Source organism: Ranitomeya variabilis, chromosome 1 (assembly GCF_051348905.1).
Source record: "Ranitomeya variabilis isolate aRanVar5 chromosome 1, aRanVar5.hap1, whole genome shotgun sequence".
Taxonomy (NCBI): domain Eukaryota; kingdom Metazoa; phylum Chordata; class Amphibia; order Anura; family Dendrobatidae; genus Ranitomeya; species Ranitomeya variabilis.
This window is the reverse complement of record NC_135232.1, coordinates 1,094,265,369-1,094,284,330: the sequence shown is the minus strand read 5'-3', so window position 1 is coordinate 1,094,284,330 and position 18,962 is coordinate 1,094,265,369. Positions and strand designations below refer to the sequence as shown.

Sequence of the window (18,962 nt, the reverse complement as noted above, 5' to 3'; positions counted from 1 at the left end):
GTAAGTGAAGTGCCTAGTCCAGCGCCTCCTCTACCTGGCTCCTCCCTGCACCACTTTAGTTTATTGACAGGTCTTTCCTGAGTATATACATGGGGAGAGACCGGTCAGTCATTGGGACTGGTGCACGAAACCGGACTAGCCACGTCTAGGTCCCATGGTCCCCGGCTTGCCCTACAAAAACCATGAATAGACTGACAGGATCCATCTAAAGAAAAATGTATCTTCCGGCCTGTGAGTTTTTTTAAATTATATTTTTACGTCTTTATGAAGGCTCAGGTTTTTCATCGTGAGCTGACATCTTTACTGATAGAATTTCAACAAAAATTATACCCTAAAAATTATATTTCTTTTTTTACAGTCTACAGGTCAATAAATTTTATATTTCCGTAGATCAGCCTTTACAGACATAATAGCAAATATATTTTATTTCCCACTTTATTTGAATTAAGAAAACTGGTTAAGTGCTTTTCTTCTCTACAAATTTTTGAAGGAAAAAAAATATTTTTCCTTTTTTTAATTTTTTACATTTACATTCCTTCATACGGACCTTTGGTTGATTGCTTTACTTTATATAGCATTACATCGTGTAGCAGCCCAGGACTTCATGGTAATACAAAGATGCAGAGATGCGAGCCTTCACCGGGACGCCAATTATCATGGCAATATGTCGACATGACACAATTTCTTTGCGCAGGGGAGTTGTGGTTTGAAGAATGCCGTAATGGTCTTGTTATGCAAATGCGCCACTTAAAAAATCCCAATTGGTTTGATGGAGGCATGTAAGTGGTTAAACAGCAGCAATCTGAGTGTAACACAACCAGCACCTCCCCAGTATGGAGCAGGCTTTGTACTCCGCATCGGACGTGCGATGTACATGTATACCGCATGTCGAGAAGTGGTTAAAAAAAGTAACACTTTGCTTACTAGATTATCCAGCATTCGCATGAGGGCTTCAAATTCTTGCTCCCCAACAAGCCATTTTGGATGTGCAATGGCGTCGCCAGACGGTGACTCAGGTGAGCGAGACTTTTTGTATTTGCCAGGATCTAGTAGTACCAAGTTGTCTGGTCCCCCTGCACTTGCGAGGGTGCGTACCTAAGGCAAGAAAATATTGTGTAAGGACCTAATGCAATATACAAAGAAAACAAATCTCCGCCGTCAGTGCGTCATCTAGTATGTAGGAATTTTCAGTATGTCCCCACCCATTTGTCAGACAAAACAGAACACTTCAATATCTAGCCGCAAAAAAATAAAATAAATCAGATATGAGGCCTATGAACGTTAGAAGAATTACCTGGATCTCACAGGCAGACACAAGGTTGTGGATATAATAAAAAGCCTCTTCTACAGTTTCTCCCATAGTTACGAGGCCATGATTTCGGAGAATAAGCACCTTTAAAAATATATATATTATACATAGATAGAATAAAAATGTAGCAGGCAAATTCTATGGTACAATCAGATTACAAGAAATGCTCACTTTGCTTCTGGGACCCAAGTTTTTCTGTATTAATGTCTTCTCCTCCTCATCGACCAGTATACCATGATAGTCATGATAGGCCACCTCTCCTAGGCACAGGGACTCCGGAGACAGCGGCAGTAAGCCACATTTCATGGCAGACACCTTGGAGAGAAAGTTACAACTTTCACATCTCTGGTCCACAAATACAGCAGATAGTCACAACTAGAAACTTTGGTTTCTGTGACTTTTTGTTCATGGGGCCTGTGCAGATGTATCTCTAACATAGCAGCCATGTGTGTCGCTCACATCTGTGCAAAAGGGACGACAGTGCGTATATAAAGGATGGCATATTGCTAGGAAATGCAGCCACTTCATGACTTCCGGAACCCTCAACAATCCTGACAGTGAAGGGGCCACAGCCGTAGACTGGCAGCACGTCTCCTCCATGTCCACTGTGCAGCAGTGCCCCAGCGGTTTACACAATATCAGGACACCAGGAAAAGACACACAACTAAAGAGACAAGGTAAAAGAGCGCTGCTCTGCACACTTACTGCAGCCCCCGCAGGGGTATGGATATGGACAATGCATTTCACGTCAGGGCGGGCGGCATAAACAGCAGAATGCAGTGTGAATCCGGCTTTATTCACTCCTAGGTTTGTACTGCCACGGTCCACTATGTCACCTTGAAGGTTGACTTTTACCTAAAACATTGAGCAGAAAACATACTAAGGAAGAGAGAAATGCGAAATGGGGTCTAATCCGGTTAAAGTGGATAAAACAAAAAAAAGATTATGCTAACTAGTGATGAGTAAATAGCTTTGGATAAGAGCTTATCAGAATAGCTATAGCGCTTACTGAATAGCTGCATCGGGAACCCGGATACCGGAGCGCTCCCGATAATCAGCAGTTCGGTGCCGCAGCTGCTGTGTGACCGTCACAACACATGTATGGAGAGCCTATGTTGTGACTGTGTCAGATCTGTGTGTGTATATCCATCTATCTATATAGTTTACACACACACCGATACACGTTATTTATATTGGACACACATACCTCCATTACATACACATCTCCCCATCCAGGTGTCTTCTACATATCTCTCTCTCTATATACACACACATATATACATACACACATATACAGGGGTTGGACAAAATAATGGAAACACCTGGAAACATCAACAAAAGTTAGTTTAATATGGTGTAGGTCCACCTTTTGCGGCGATTACAGCCTCAATTCTCCGAGGTATGGATTCATACAAGGTGTGAATTGTTTCCAAAGGAATTTTAGCCCATTCTGCAGTTAAAACACCCTCCAGTACTTTGAGCGACGATGGCAGCGGAAATCGACGTCTAACTTGAATCTCTAAAATCGACCATAAATGCTCAATAATGTTGAGGTCTGGGGATTGTGGGGGCCAGATGAGATGCTCAACTTCATTAGAATGTTCCTCGTTCCATGCTTTAACGATTCTAGCTGTATGAATTGGTGCATTACCATCCTGAAAGATGGCGTTCCCCTCCGGGAACAGTGCTTGAACCATTGGATGCACTTGGTCGCCCAAAATGCCTAAATAATCTCGGCTGTTAATTCTTCCATGAAGGGATATCATTGGCCCGGCGGATCTCCATGAAATAGCACCCCAGATCATCACAGAACCTCCACCATGTTTTATGGTTGGGAGAAGACAGTCTGGATGGAATGCTTCTTTCGGCTGTCTCCAAACGTACACTCGGCCGGAGGTTGGAAATAGGGTAAAAGATGATTCGTCTGAGAATATCACATGTTTCCACTGCTCGAGGGACCAATTCTGGAGGTTTCTACACCACTCTAAACGCTAGGAAACATTTGTCATTGAGAGCAGCGGTTTTCTAATTGCAGCTCTTCCGTGGAATCCAGATTTGTGCAGCTCCCGACGAACAGTTTTCATGGAAACTAGGTTCTGTAGGTGTTCTTTGAGCTCAGCAGTGATTTTCTGAGCCGTGGTCTTGCAATCCTCTCTCACAATTCACCTTAGAGTCCGACGGTCTCTCTCAGTCAACTTGACTTTCGGCCGGACCTGTGCTTTGCTGCGGACGTTTTTCCTTCTCTTTCAAAGGCAGTCATTACTTTGGAGACAGGACCTCTTGACACGCCAAGCATTCGGGCACTTTCTGTTACACTAGCACCTGCCATACGAGCACCAACAATTTGGCCTCTTTGAAAAGCAGAGAGGTCTGCCATTGGTATCAGGTTCTCATCAATGTTCTTACAATTATGCAAAACAAACAGTTAATTTACATACACATATCACATAGCACAATTAATCAACTGCAAAACATTACCATATGTTACGGTTTGCATGTTTATCACATGTTCGAAGATTATAATGCCAAAACGTTAGGCGTTTCCATTATTTTGTCCTTCCCCTGTATATACATACACACACACACACACACACACACACACACCACTATTCCAGGGATATAATCTGTATTTTTTAATGAGAGCCGGCATGGGGGTCCCAGCTGAGCACAGTCTGGATTTCGAGGGCTTTAGCTTCTTGCAACTTAATGGACGGACTTCAAAGAGAAAACTTACCAAACTGGAGGCGGTGACTTCACTATAAAGGAGCCCGAAGGGAACAATAAGGAAGTGTTCTTGCTCTGAACTCACTCTGACCTGCATCAGACACAGGACACGGGGTCACAAGCATTTACATAGCTGCAGGAATCGGATTGCATTTCACAACAAGTTTAGAATAGTTTGTGCTTAAGTAAATGCACCTTTTTTTTCTTAAAGTATAATTCCAGTTAAATTATTATCTGACTAGTACAATGGGTGGGTGTACGGAAGGTAAAAAAAAAAAGAGCAATCTGAGAATAAAGGGCTTATCCAGGGCCTCTCACTGCATTGAGAGATGACTGACAGCGTCAGTAACACACCTGTCCATCAATTACAGTGGGATGCGTGCACAATTTAATCACACTGCCCCAAATTGTCACATATCATTAAAAGGTGGAAGTTACTGTCGTATAAACATTAACAAAGGGCGGAGGAGACATAACACCATGAAGAAAAATAAATAAATAAAATCGATACACTCTAAATCCAGCTAAAATTATTAAAAGAAGGAGCAGAGAGTGTTAAAGAGGTTTTTTACCATCTCAGTGATGGCTTATCGCCAGAATATGCCACAATCACATTATTATTGTTGGGTGTCCCCTGGCACCCCTCCAAGTGGTGCTACATTCCAAGAATTAAGGGGGTCCTTGGGGTGGGACCCATATTGTTCCTATAGTGATGGGATATCATCGAAATATTTAATGAAAAGGGAGTAGAGGAACGGGGCCTTTATTTAGTGCTAATTTTCATGGTCTTCAACAAGGGGACGTGGCTCAGAGTAATGAAAAGCGGTCGCGAGACACGCCCCAGGGGATCCCACAAGACACGCCCCAGAGGATCCCACAAGACACGCCCTCTAGAGACAAAAAAAACCATATCACAAACTGTATGGAGGATTTAAAACACAAATGGTATATACTAAGGGAAGCAGTGGCTGACAGGTCGTCTTGAGTTGCACTGAAATGTATATGCTACTTAGGGATTGAGCAACACCCATCATTTCCTGGCATTGACAAATAGTAATGGACTATACTAGGTCAATCTCCAAGTAAGAAAATAAAAGGCACTGCACAACGCTGCTGAAAACAATCAACAGCTTTTGTAAAGAGTATACTTATTAATATTGTATTTCTCCAAATCCTTACCCCTAAAGAGTAATAGATCTTCTTAATTAAAGGGAAAGACAAGGAAGCAAACGTAAAAAAAAAATAAAAAATATGAGTGTGCCAAGTTTGTGTGATGGCAGAATACACAGCACAGCCAGTAGTTTAGGTCTTGTGTGACTGAGGAATGAAGGGGAGCGACTTCTTACGACCTTCGTGTTTTCATTTGACTTTCTCTAGATTTGCAATGAGGACTTTGCTTTACAACCTTAAAAGCCATGTTGGCTGCACTCCATGATATAAAACATGGATCATTATCAATTTATTCACTTATCAAATGATAAAGCATGAGTCTTCATTGAAAGGTTTGACCAGATCAAAAGGAAAGGGGCGGAAAGTCTTTTGCGGTTTTATAGCTGAAAAAGTTTTGTCATTACTTGGAGCACACGGTGCACTTTATAGTATAATTTCACTGTCGGAAAACATTTGACGCCTCATGGAGACATGTCAGAAGTTTTGATCAGTGGAGGTCCAGGTGCAGAGACCCTCCTCCGATTGTTAAAATGGAAGGACAGAAGCGCTTATATGAGGGCTGCTCCCCTCCGAGGATTAACGCTATAGAAAGTCTGAGCCCAACTTCTGTCTTGGAGGAGAGCAGCCCTAATCTGGGGCTTCGGTAATGGAAAGAAGCATCCAGATCCCCAGCAACTGGAACCCCACCCAACTAGCTTCTAATATGTCAAAAGTGGGGAAATCATTACAGCTATGTCTGCAAAAGGAGAAAGTGTCCAGTCGTCAGACGCAGATCTGGTAATATTCTGATACTTACAGTAATGTGATTGTAGATCAGTTGAGACCACCCAAACAGATCAGCTAATCGATAAAATGCCGCCAGCTTACATCGAAGCAGTTTCTCTCCCTTTTCATAAGCGATAGAGTCGGACCCTCTCAGGTCGTTCACGGGCGTTACCATACCCAAGCCTGTAATCAGACACACCGGGGGGTTAAACAACTTCCGGAACAGAAAATATACAAGTAGGATTGCACATGAGTCTGTATCTAAGCTTTCCGGGCTAGAAAGCGTCTTCGTAACTTTGTCTTGCAATTTTTCTTTTTACTGAATGGACAGACCTGCATAATTTATACGGCCAGCCTCTCATTACCCACAGTCATAGATCTCACGGAATGACCTTGCTTCATCTGTGTCTGTCAATACTGCAAAATGAACAATGTGCTACGCAGGAAATGGATCTGAAAAATAAGGACCCCCCCACCATCCAACTTTGCTGTAATTGCCACCTGATAAAAGAAAGCTGGATCTATATAAAGAACTCTTGCAATCGCGCTGTAGAGTTTTCTTGGCAAGATTAGTATAAAAATGTACCAAAACTGAATGCAGACCCATAAGACACCATGATGATGGACAAAGTGCTCCTCTACCTTGTGGAATAGTGTGCGTGTTTCTCACCAACAGAAAAAAATAACTTAAAGGGAACCAGTCATCTCAGAAAACGCTATTTACCTGCAGATATAGGGTTCATTTGCATGTCATTAGCGTTACAATTCTGTTAGGCCTCTGAACATGGGGCTACAAGTAGGAAATTGACTTCTTGCCTCCTGCGAGCTGCCGGCTTTCAGTCATGAACTGAAAACACGCCTCCGCACTTTGATTGACAGTTCACTCTGCACAGATGCACTGCAATGCTGGCTCTCAAAAGTGCCTGGGCGTGTTTGCCAACTGGATTTCAGTCATGGGCTGTAATCAAAATGCCAGGGACGAGTGTACAGATTTGACTAAAAGCCGGCAGCTCCTGGGAGAAAATTGTAGTTACTTACCGATAACGGTATTTCTCTGATCCCATGATGGCACCACGGAGAGAGGGGTCCGCCCCCAGGGACAGGAAACCTACAGGTGAAAAAGGGCGTACCTCTCTCCCACATCAGTTGGTTTACAGAGCCTTATACAGAACTTCAGCTGCAACTTAATATTTACACAAATTAAGCTTAACAATTTTAACTTAACAGAGGCACCGTGACTAAACTAATTATCAATATTATAATGTGCACACCTGTGTGTGAAAAGGGAGGGAATATACGGGTGCCATCATGGGATCAGAGAAATACCGTTATCGGTAAGTAACTACAATTTTCTCTTTCCCCATGATGGCACCACGGAGAGATTTACATAGATTTGTAACTTTTTAGGGAGGGACCACTGCCTCTAGAACCCTTCGACCAAAGGTGAGATCAGAGGAGGTCAAGTCTAAGCGGTAGTGTTTGAAAAATGTAGACTGGGAAGACCAAGTGGCCGCTCTACATATCTGTTGTATTGAAGCGCCAGCTCTTTCCGCCCAGGATGATGCTACTGCTCTGGTCGAGTGCGCTTTTATATTCTCCGGGATGGCCGCCCCGCTGGATGAGTAGCACAAGGCGATGGCATCTCTTATCCACCTCGCTAGCGTAGCTTTTGACGCTTTCTGTCCTTTCCGTGGACCCTGGAAGCAGACAAACAGAGCCCTATCCTTCCTGCACTCCCTAGTGGCTGACAAGTATTGGAGTAGGCACCTTCTAACATCAAGGGTATGTAGTGTTTTTTCTCCCTCATTCTTGGGGTTGGGACAGAATGAGGGCAGGGAGATCTCTTGTGTCCTGTGAAATTGTGATGCGATTTTTGGGAGGTAAGCCGGGTCTGTTTTTAGAATGACTCTGTCCTCGAGAATTTGAGTGAAGGGAGGACACGCGGACAATGCTTGTATGTCACTAACGCGGCGGGCTGAGGTTAGGGCCACTAGGAGTGTTGTTTTTAAAGATAGAATCTTTAGGGGTGCGTCTGCCAGGGGTTCGAAAGGAGATTTGGTTAGCGCATTTAGAACAAGGTTTAGATCCCATGGAGGGGCATTATGCAAAGAAACAGGTCTTGATCTACCCGAGGCTTTGATGAATCTCACGATCCATCGGTTTCTGGCTAAATCATAATTATACAGCGCCCCCAGGGCTGCTACCTGAACCTTTAGTGTACTTGTAGCTAGACCCTTTTCCAAACCCTTTTGCAGGAACTCAAGAATTTTCCCTATTGGGATTTCCCCCCTGGGTCAGCCCCCGATACAGACATGAATTTTTTCCACACTTTGCCATATATTTTGGTGGTTACGAGTTTCCTACTCTGTAGCAATGTGGACACCAGGTTGGATGAAAACCCTTTGTTGCTTAATAGCTTCCTTTCAAAAGCCAAGCTGTCATATGTAGGCTTTTTACACTGGGGTGACACACTGGGCCCTGGGACAACAGATTTTTTGTGTCTGGTAGAACCCACGGGCTGTCTATGGACATCTTTCTCAGCCAAGAAAACCATATCCTGCGAGGCCAGAATGGAGCTATTATTATCACTGTTGCCCCCTCCTCCCGAATTTTCCTCAAGACTAGGGGAATGAGGGATATTGGAGGGAACGCGTAGGCGAGACGATAGTTCCAGGGGACTGTAAGAGCGTCCAGAGCTACTGGCCCTCCCCGGGGATCGATTGAGCAGAACTTTCTCACTTTCCGGTTTTGATAGTCCGCGAATAGGTCTATTTCTGGCTCTCCCCAACGCCTCACTATTTGGTTGAACACCGACTGTTTCAGCTCCCACTCCCCCTGTTTCAAGCGGGTTCTGCTGAGGAAGTCTGCGGTCTGGTTTTCTGAACCCTTTATGTAAAGGGCTGTTAGGGACTTCAGATTGTGTTCTGCGATATGAAAGATGGATCGGGTTTCTTCCATCAGTGTTTGCGACCTGGTACCCCCTTGGTGGTTTAGGTATGCCACCACTACCTGATTGTCTGAGAAGACTTTTACGTGGTAGGAGCGGAGGAGTTTTAGGAAGTGTGTTAGGGCGAGTTTTACCGCTAGCAGTTCTTTCATGTTCGATGAGGTTAGCTCTTGATTTTTGCTCCAGTTTCCTTGTGCCACCTGACCGTCTACATGAGCACCCCACCCCCAGGGGCTTGCATCCGTCGTCAGGATTTTTTCTATCGGCAGTGCCCAAGGAACCCCCTTGGTAAAATTTATCGGGTCCGCCCACCACTGTAGGGAGTGTATCGTAGTTGGTGATATACTTAACTGCCCGTCTAAATTTCCTCCCAGACACAGGTTTGAACTTAAAGTCTCCCATTGTAAGTCCCGGGAATGGCACTGTGCCCACTGTACGGCCGGGATACAGGCTGTCATGGAGCCCAGCAGGGACATGGCTTTCCTGAGCGTGGTGACTGGAGATACTGACAAGTGCACCGCAGCCTGTGTCATTTTTTGAATCTTCCCCTGAGGAAGATAGCACACTTGTGTGGTTGAGTCGAGGACTATCCCTAAGTACTCCTGTACCTGTGATGGGACCACTTTTGATTTGGTAAGGTTCAACAGCCAACCTAGGCTTGACAGAGAAGTCATAACCAAATCCAACTGTTGTTTGCAGTGATGGAATGATGTCCCTGCTACCAGGAGGTCGTCTAGGTAGGGAACTATCAGGACATTCTGTTCCCGTATATGAGCCATCACTTCCGACATTATTTTCGTGAATACCCGGGGTGCGATGGCTAACCCAAATGGGAGGGCCCGAAACTGATAATGTTTCACCTCCCCCTGGATATTCACTGCTAGCCGGAGGTACTTTTGATGATCCTTGTGGATCGGTACATGATAATATGCATCTCGTAGATCTAGAACAGTCATGAAACACCTGGGAAAGAGTATTTTTACGCAAGATTTTATTGTCTCCATTTTGAAGTGTGGGATCTCGAGAAAACTGTTTAATTTTTTGAGATTTATTATCGTCCTGTATGATCCGTCTGGCTTCTTTCGGAGGAAGAGGGGAGAGTAGAAGCCCATGCCTCTTTCCTGGTGTGGGACTTCCTGTAAGACTCCCTTCTGAACTAGGCCTAGAATTTCTTCCTGGAGAGCCGACTGTTCTTGAGACTGTCTCTGCGGTGTCACCATGAAGAGGTTGATGGGGGGAATGCGGAACTTTAGTTTGAGTCCTTCTCGTACTATGCCTAGTATCCAGGGACTGCTTGAAATTTTTTCCCAGGCTGGAAGAAACCCGGTCAGTCTCCCGCCAACCTGGGGGACACCTTCATTGAGTTTTTTTATTATCGGGAGTGGGTTTGTTGAATAGAAAACCTCTGGTTTTGTTTCTTTTGTCCTCCCATGTTTCTTTGTTCCCTTTCGGAGGTTTTCTCCGCATGAATTTTTTATTCCGAAAGGAACGTCTGTAAGACTGGTTGGAGAAACCAGGGAAAGATTTTTTCTTGTCCTCGGCTTTCTCGAGGATATCATCTAGTGTTGCGCCGAACAAGAATTCACCCTCACAGGGTATTGAACACAGTCTTGTTTTTGTCTGAAGGTCCCCTGGCCAACATTTTAGCCACAGAGCACGTCTTGCGGCGTTTGAGAAGGCGGCAGCCCTGGCTGCTAGTCTGGCCGAATCTACAGATGCATCCGCCAAAAAAGCTGCTGCACCTTTCATTACGGACACTGATTTTTGAATTGTGTCTCTTGAGACTTTCTCCTTTAATTGGGAATCCAAGTGCTCGAGCCACACCATTAGCGCACGGGCCGTGCAGGTGGCCGCGACAGCTGGTTTAAGCCCGCCTCCTGCTGCTTCCCAGGAGTTTTTTAGGAAAGTCTCGGCTTTTTTGTCCATCGGGTCTTTTAGGGTACCCATGTCCTCAAAAGGCAGGGCAAACTTTTTTGAGGCCTTTGCTATGGCCACATCTAACTTTGGTGCCTTACTCCAGGATGAGCAGGCTGGGTCATCAAACGGGTACTTCCTTTTGGGGGTCAGGAGAGCTTTTTTGTCTGGCTTTTTCCATTCTCTTTTGATTGGAGAGTGAATTTTCTCATTTACGGGAAATGCTCTTTTCCTTTTTTGTTCCAGACCGCTGAACATTATGTCCTGCGCTGTTCTTTTAGGTCGCTCATCTACTAGCCCCATTGTTGCTCTGACCGCTTTTACCAAAGCGTCTGTTTCCTCGATAGGGAAGCAACTGCGCCCCCCCTCTGAGGATACTGAAGAGGTGTCAGAGGCTGATGAATTATTTGAGTCTGATAACTCGCTTTTCGACTCGTCCGCACTAGACTCAGGGAACTCAGGACTTTTTATATGTTTTTTCTTTGCGGTTTTAATGCCTTTAATGGCACTTTCTACCTGGCTTTTTATCAATGACTTTAATTCTGAGGTAAATGATGGGGTTTCCTCCTGAATCGTCTTTTTTATACAGTCGCTGCATAGTCTCTTCTCCCAGGAGGAAGGCAGCTCGTCTGAACATATGGCACATTCCCTGTGCTTAGTTTTGCCTGTACTTTTTCTCCCCTAGGAAAAAAGAGTAACCCGGTATTAAACTCAGCACTTTCACGTAGATCACTCACCCCCTGTGGATCAGAGATACCGTCTCAGGCCTGGGGACCGTATCCGCTGGAATCGCCGCCGGCCGTGTGGTTTTTGCAGACCCCCGACTGCGTTGAGACTCTGATCGTCCGCTGCTACTGCGCTGTACAGAGGAAGCGTTTCCTTTTCGCTGATGCTGTGAGTGCAGACGCCGCTGCACTTGTGTCTGCTCAGGTAATCGCTGGACAGCTTCCTGCATAACCTGCTCCTCGTTTTCGCTCATAGTGGCCTCCGCACTGTCTGGTGCACTGGAGTTTGAATTTGCCACACTTTCCGTTTGCTAGGCGCTTCTTTTATTGTATTGTGCCGGCGACACCGGAAGTGACGGTCCGCGCATGCGCCCGCCCAACTTCCGGTTCCAGCCTCACATGAGGGAATGTAAACGCTGGGGCACCGGCGCGCGCGCACTAGCGTTCCGTTGCGCACTAACGTTCAGTTGTCGCCGGTAATGGCGTCGGCGAGCGCGCACTAGCGTTCAGTTGTCGGCGCTTTTGCGGTAATGGCGCCTGCGAGTGCATACCAGCGCTTGCTGTCGGCGCCTGCACCTGACTTGGCGGTGATGGCGCCGGCGTCTCTGCCCACGGGTGTCTCCCCGAACTCAGCTGGGCTTTATGGAAGATAGCCGCCGCTACCTCCATGTTATTTGTAGAGCCCTACGGTGACCGCCGTCACCCGCTCCTTCATCCCCCCTTTTTTTTTTTTTTTTTTTTTGAGGAAGGCAGACTTGTTCCTTTCACTGCCTTCCCTCCACTCACCCATGAGGCCCGTCGACCTCTGTGGTGGTGCTTCAGGCAAGGGAGAAAAAGAGGGGAAAAAAACGCTTGATCCAGCCGTAACAGGGCGCCCCCTGTTATGAAGTCGACTGTACCAGCTCCTGGAATCCCACGAAGATCCTTCAGGTACGTGCTGTAGGTTCCCCGTCAGGGACAGGAAACCAACTGATGTGGGAGAGAGGTACGCCCTTTTTCACCTGTAGGTTTCCTGTCCCTGGGGGCGGACCCCTCTCTCCGTGGTGCCATCATGGGGATAGAGAAAATAAGTTAATTTTCTCATGATGGCCGCACTTTCAGTAAGAAATCAGTGTAACACTATTCACCTGCAACTAAATCCTATATCTGTAGGTAAATAGCGTTTTCTTAGGAGACCTGTTCCTTTTAACCCCTTCACGTATATAATAGATCATGTCCCTGCCTTTTGGCATGCAAGGCCGCATCTTTCCTGGCAGATGTTTTCCGATTTAATCAGCCATCATGTGTCTTCAACAGCCACGGGCGAGACCGCTGCCGATGGTCTGCTGATTACCTCCGTGATTGTCACTACAATACTCCTGAGAAAGCCAGCCCATGGCCAGCGTTCATAGATTGGGATTTTCACTATAGCACAAGCGATCAGACAATGTTTCAAGTCCCTTAAGGGAACTTTTATATACAGTAAGAAAAAAAAAAGTTTTAAAGAATATGAAATGGAAAAAAAAAAAAGTCCCCACAAAAAATTCAAATCAACCCTTTTTGCCCCACTGAAAAACAACAACAAAATAAATATAGTATCGCTGCTAAGTAAATTAATCGTAAACGGTAAATGGCAAAACGAGAAATAAATAAATAAAACCGCCAGAATTACATTTTTTTTTTTTTTTTTGCCACTGCAACATTACAATAAAACACACTAAGAGGCGATCAAAACAGCGTATCTACCCCAAAATGGTATCACTAAAAACATCCGCTCGGGGCAAAAAAAAAAAAAAAAAAAAAAAAGCTCTCACACAGAGCCATATCTAGGAAAAATGAAAACTATGTTTGGTATCTGCACACTTGTACTGACCTGGAGATTCATATTGCCAGATCAGTTTGGAAATTGTTTCCCATTTTTCAGCGCACTATATGGTAGAATGAATAGTGTAATTCAAAACTACAACTTGTCCGGCAAAAAACAAGCTCTCATACGGCTATGTGGACGGAAAAAAAGAGTTAAGACTCTTGGAAGAAAGGGAGGAAAAGATGGAAAAAAAAATCCCCAAACCCTAAAAATCAGTCATGAAAGTTCAAGACAAATCAAGTTCACAGCCTATTCCAGAAGTTATAGAGGTTGGGATTATCCTTTGGCGAGGCCATCTACAGCACACGGCTGTGGATTAGGACTATCCTATGGCAAGGCCATCTACAGCACACGGCTGTGGATTAGGACTATCCTATGGCAAGGCCATCTACAGCACACGGCTGTGGATTAGGACTATCCTTTGGCGAGGCCATCTATAGCACACGGCTGTGGATTAGGACTATCCTTTGGTGAGAGGTATTCACACTAGACACGTAGGTTTCAGGCAGTTTGCGACCACCTTGTCATTGGAGGCTGGGCATACATGAATTGGCCAAATTATGTGCGAAGAGTCTCAATTTTTCTCATTATCCAGAGCAGCATTGCTATTCATGTTTCATATATTCCATGTCTACATGCACTACAGAGTGCAACTTCATTTGTATATCCTTTGGTGAGACCATCGACATCACATGGCTGTGGATTAGGACTATCCTTTGGTGAGAATCTACAGCACACGGCTGCGGATCTCACTCTTTGAAAGCCACCAGAATCAGAGGATTGAAGGGGCCACTTGAATTGGGGACAAAGCCGCCCAGTTGCTATCGAAACTATGAAGCTGCGAAATATAGATTAATGTAAATTTATGAAGATGAATTATCAAATTTGGCCCCCACTGGTCAGATATTGATGGCCAATCAAACAATTTGTTTTACTTTTAGGTTTTGTTCCCACAGTGAGCAAACGCAGTTGTTCCCATAACACAAATTACGCAGTTCTCCAACACGGATTACAATATATTATTACACCCACCCCTCATGCTTTTTCAGCGCAACAGTATGGTGCACTTACTCAGGTTTAATGCCGCCATCCCGCCTTGCGGAGCTGATGGGTAAACACTTGGTACCGTTGTAGTCATGAAGTCTGCTATCTGTTGTAGAGCCAGCAGACCAGTTGGGTTTTTTCCTTTCTTCAGCTGGTCTTGGATCATCGTTTCCAGTTCATCACAAAATGCCTGAAAAATAAATAAGCTCAGTGGCAAAAAAAAAAAACAAAAACACAAAAAGTCTTCCTCTATAGAGAGTTTTAGGGTACCCTGCATAGACTCACATGGATCTGTTAATTAGCCATCCGTTTTTTTTCATTAGCAAAAGGATCAGGGTATTTTTGCTTACAGGATCCAGTAACCGTTCCATTCTTTTTGCTTACTGGATCCAGTAGTAGGATCAGTTTGTTAAAAAAGTGGATCCAGCAAGCAAAAAACTAATTCTTTACCCATGGAAAAAACCAAATGGATGGCTAAATTAACGATCCTAGACTTCAATGCTAAAGAAAAACGGATGCAAAAGAGACCAGTTATTTAAAAACGGACTGAAAAGCTGTGTTTGCACAACTTTTTTGCCAACAGATTACTGCTGGATCTGTTCTAACGGGTGATTACTGGACATGAGAACATAGCCTAACTTTCACTGAACAACTCTTGGGGAAATGAGTGGATTTATTGGGTAAGGAATTATGTAACATAACGATCAGATTTTTTTTTTGTTTCTCCTGCGCTGACCATTCACTTTCAAGAGCTGCTTAAGGGTATGTTCACACATGGCATTTTTGAAGAATTTATTCCCAGCGCATTTTAGGCAGTGTACTCTGTGCATGAAATAGGCAGCGTTTTACAATAGCAACACATTTAATGAAATTTCTGAAATCTCATGCACACGATGCGGTTTTCTTTAAACGCTTATTCTGAGTCCCAGTTGCGACTTTTGCCAAGACGTAGCGGTCAGTTCTTTCAGTATTTTTTGCAGTGATTTTCATCCATTCAAATGAATGGGTAAAAAGCTCAAGTAAAAACAATGTAAGAAAAGAAGCAAAACAAAAAACAAAACAGATTTTAATGCAACAAGTTTTTTTTTTTTTGAAGGGGTGGGGGAAAATCAGTAGACTGACGTCATGGGCCCCTCACCTCACCAGAAGGTAGAGGAGCTGGAATATCCTTTTAGAGGGTCATTTCCAGAAGTGAGCCACTACCTAATCACATCCATAGCTTGCGGATCTATTGAGGTGCGACTGTAAAGAACAGAGCTCCGAAATGCCTCATGTGCATGCATACATGTGCTTTGCCATTCATTCCCCATGGGACGGCCTCAGAAAGCAGAGATTGGCTAAGACGCCATTACTAGGAATTCTACAAAGGATGGATTGGCAGCACCCATGTGCAGCTCCCGCTGTATTAAGTGAGCACTTTGCTCTCTGGTAGTGGATCCCTGGAATGGGATGGCGGTACGCATGTGCAGCTCTCGCCGTATTAAGTGAGCGCTTTGCTCTCTGGTAGTGGATCCCTACCCAATGTGTGGTTTCAAAAAACATTTTTTTGCAGCGTTTTGTAAAAGTGTCAATTTTGCTGTGGGAAGTTTGCAGTACAAATGCAAAGTTGGGCCCATAAGGCTAACCTGTATATACACCAAAACATCCAATAATCGCATTACAATTTAGAAAAGCTCTAAAACCTTGGTGTGTTTAATTGAAGTAGTAGTGAGCCCTTTCTGGGCTGATTTCTGCACAGATCAAATCGGACTTCATGCACCAACATTTAATGAGAGTGTAGTAAATGTCACGCTGCTGCCCGGGACCTGCAGGCGATCAATCACTTTAATTAAAATGCCTCAGATTCCAGATTTATTCGCAGCTACACAGTGTCCTGGCGACAGTAATGTCAATGAGGTTCCCTGAAGTGACGCGATTCAGACTGTCTTACTCACCGGGCTCTGAAGGATCATGGACACCCTCTTCTTCTGCTCCATCATATTGAAGTCCTGACGAAGGTCCGGTGCCATGTTCCTCTCTCTCAAGTATTCTGGGTTGTTCTCGTCCACACGGTCAAAATACTTCTCTTTATGGGGAGCATTTGTTGGGGGTGGTGAAGTCACCACCCCTGCATTGGAATCACCATTCATAGTTTGACTTTATCAGGCCCTGGATGAAGACACAAAAGAAATACCATATATTATTTGCATAAGTAAAAAAAATATCGTCATAGGATTTGATTATATGCATACAAAAATTGCATGTTTCCGTTACAATTACAGCTGGCAACACGATATATATGTGGGCCAAACTTTATACACGGAAGACTGCAGAAGCACTGGGGCTCGGCCAAAGGGTTATTTGTTGGGAGAGGAGAAAGACCCTCCTGGACAACATCTCCCCTGAAAACAAAACGATCGAGTACGGAAGCGTTAGGAGGACCTCACACACATCAGATGATCGGCCGCTCCCACCAACTTTCATCTAACATGTAACGGGACCTGAAGGCCACCATCAGATGGCAATTTACAGCAGATAAGATCGAGTTTTTACTTTTAATACCTTAATTATGCTAAAATACAGGCATCCTACAGCTTTATTTTATTGCAAAAAAAGCCATTTCAGTTTTTACCATTTTAATGTTTATCTGTAGCAAAGCCCAAGATGAAAAACCTCCCGTGCCATCCTGCCGACACCTCTTACATACACATGGGGTGGACCTATGAAGTGATTTGCACCACTGTACCCATATTAAAGTTGGCGATCCTTGAGCTAAAGATTGCCAGAAGTGGTAAGAAGTTGCAAAGTGTGAAAGTGAATGAATGTTATGAAGACAACAGTGCACTGGGCTACGATGTTAGCGCAGTAGCCAAAGTTTGGCGCTTATGTTACAGATCTCGGGCCTTTTTATTTTCTAAAAGGTTCAATAAGTGGAGACGCCATAATGGAAGGAAGTGAACCGTCCGTTCAATTAGCAAAAAATGTAATTATCTCCGTAATGATCATTTCACATAACACTGCAGCTCCACTCTTTGCCAAACGTGTCCATGAACATATGCCCCAAGCTTGGCCATGTCTGCCAAAAACTGCCCCCGGGAAGCAAACAAACAAAAAAAATAATCTATTTTATGTATATGGTACAGTACACTGATTCTTGTTATAAATGCTATTCTTTACATAGGCCACCAGGACCCTGCTGTCATCCCCCCCGGAGCTGCATACACCGACTATAGTCACTGAGCCCATCGCCGACTCATCCGGCACAGAGGGACCTCTCCACCATCTCAATATATGAAGGCAGCGTACACTCCATGGCAACTTAAAAGGATCAGCTTTAAAAGGAGGAGAAGATAATTGTACTCTATTACAAGGACATTTTATTAAATATAAATTGAAGTAATTAAAGGGCTTTCTCATGCAGAACACACTTTACTGGAACGAGGGGGAAAATTGCATTACAACTACGAAATAAAGGTCACGTCTGACGTGAAGATGAACACTCCGTGCTACTGCATTAATACAGCACTTGGGTGGGAGGGAAAAAGACCCCAAATATTCTACCGATTTGGGGAAAATCCAGTGATATTACAGCTATAGTGGGTGCACGGGTGCATAATGCTATACACCTTTAGCAGTTGTCAGCGAATCGCTCGTTTTGCAGATTTTCCCCCAAATACACACTCAACCCAGCAGGCAAAGAGCGGCTGCCGCACGCCGATCCCGGCACTTCCAAGCCTCCCTTTCCAGGTCCTCAATCATCACAGGAGGCCAAGATGTAAAATGTCCAATATGTCTGTCTTAGAGGATGAGAAATCTTGCAAAAGGCCAGGAGAGGAGAGTACAGCTTAGTTTTTATTACCTTATCTATTACTCTTAGGACTCATTGACATCAGCACTGTACACTTTGCCTGACATCACACCTGCATTTCTTCATCCCAAGTCACATGGCAAGGCTTGTTAAAAAGTAGATATTGAACTTTTTGGATGGCTACTTCCAATACATAGGGCTAGAGCTCATGTTCTCTTCCTCGCTGAAGAGGCAATTTGCATATTTAATTTCCCCAGAGGAGCATGCATGGCGTATAAGTCTCCTCACTCTGATATGTCAATCACAAGCAAAGCTCTACTTCTTGCAAAAACTAGGATAATTACTTATAAAGAATAGCAGGTTTTTTCAATGAAATGGACATAAAACTTAACTATTACTAGAATCCTTTTTTAAAAATGTGCTAACATTTAGTGAAAACAAGGTGCTAGTGCAGACGCCAACAAGATAAACATGTATAAAAACACAAAAAATGCTCTCACTACCACAGTCTCCAATCCAAAATTCTTATTGGATGGTACAAGTTGTTTTTTAACCAGTATGGGGTGTACAGAAACACCTTCCATCCGAGGATCTCCCATGGTGCACATTTACATAGCCTGCCTACAGCAGTTAATACATACAGTAATTCCAATGTTTTTATACTCCTCTATCATCGCATGGTCAACTTCCAGCCCGATGTAGATCGAGAGCACATAGACCTTCATGCGGCT

General features: G+C 44.3%; 1 protein-coding gene across 13 annotated transcripts in view; it reads right to left on the bottom strand.

Moving 5' to 3' along the window:
- The window catches only part of ADD1 (adducin 1), a 109,564-nt gene that overhangs the window by 40,898 nt on the left and 49,704 nt on the right, over positions 1-18,962 (bottom strand). For all 13 annotated transcript variants that reach the window (XR_013220098.1, XR_013220096.1, XR_013220099.1 and 10 more), the window contains exons 2-9: positions 16,379-16,592; positions 14,472-14,634; positions 6,000-6,151; positions 4,044-4,124; positions 2,015-2,164; positions 1,481-1,624; positions 1,295-1,393; positions 925-1,095 (exon numbers count right to left, since the gene is read on the bottom strand). Coding sequence is in view for 9 of the 13 variants with exons in the window: in XM_077280036.1 (XP_077136151.1) it covers positions 925-1,095; positions 1,295-1,393; positions 1,481-1,624; positions 2,015-2,164; positions 4,044-4,124; positions 6,000-6,151; positions 14,472-14,634; positions 16,379-16,573 (1,155 nt within the window). In the remaining 4 variants the exon portion in view is untranslated. The remainder of the gene's footprint in view (positions 1-924; positions 1,096-1,294; positions 1,394-1,480; positions 1,625-2,014; positions 2,165-4,043; positions 4,125-5,999; positions 6,152-14,471; positions 14,635-16,378; positions 16,593-18,962) is intronic.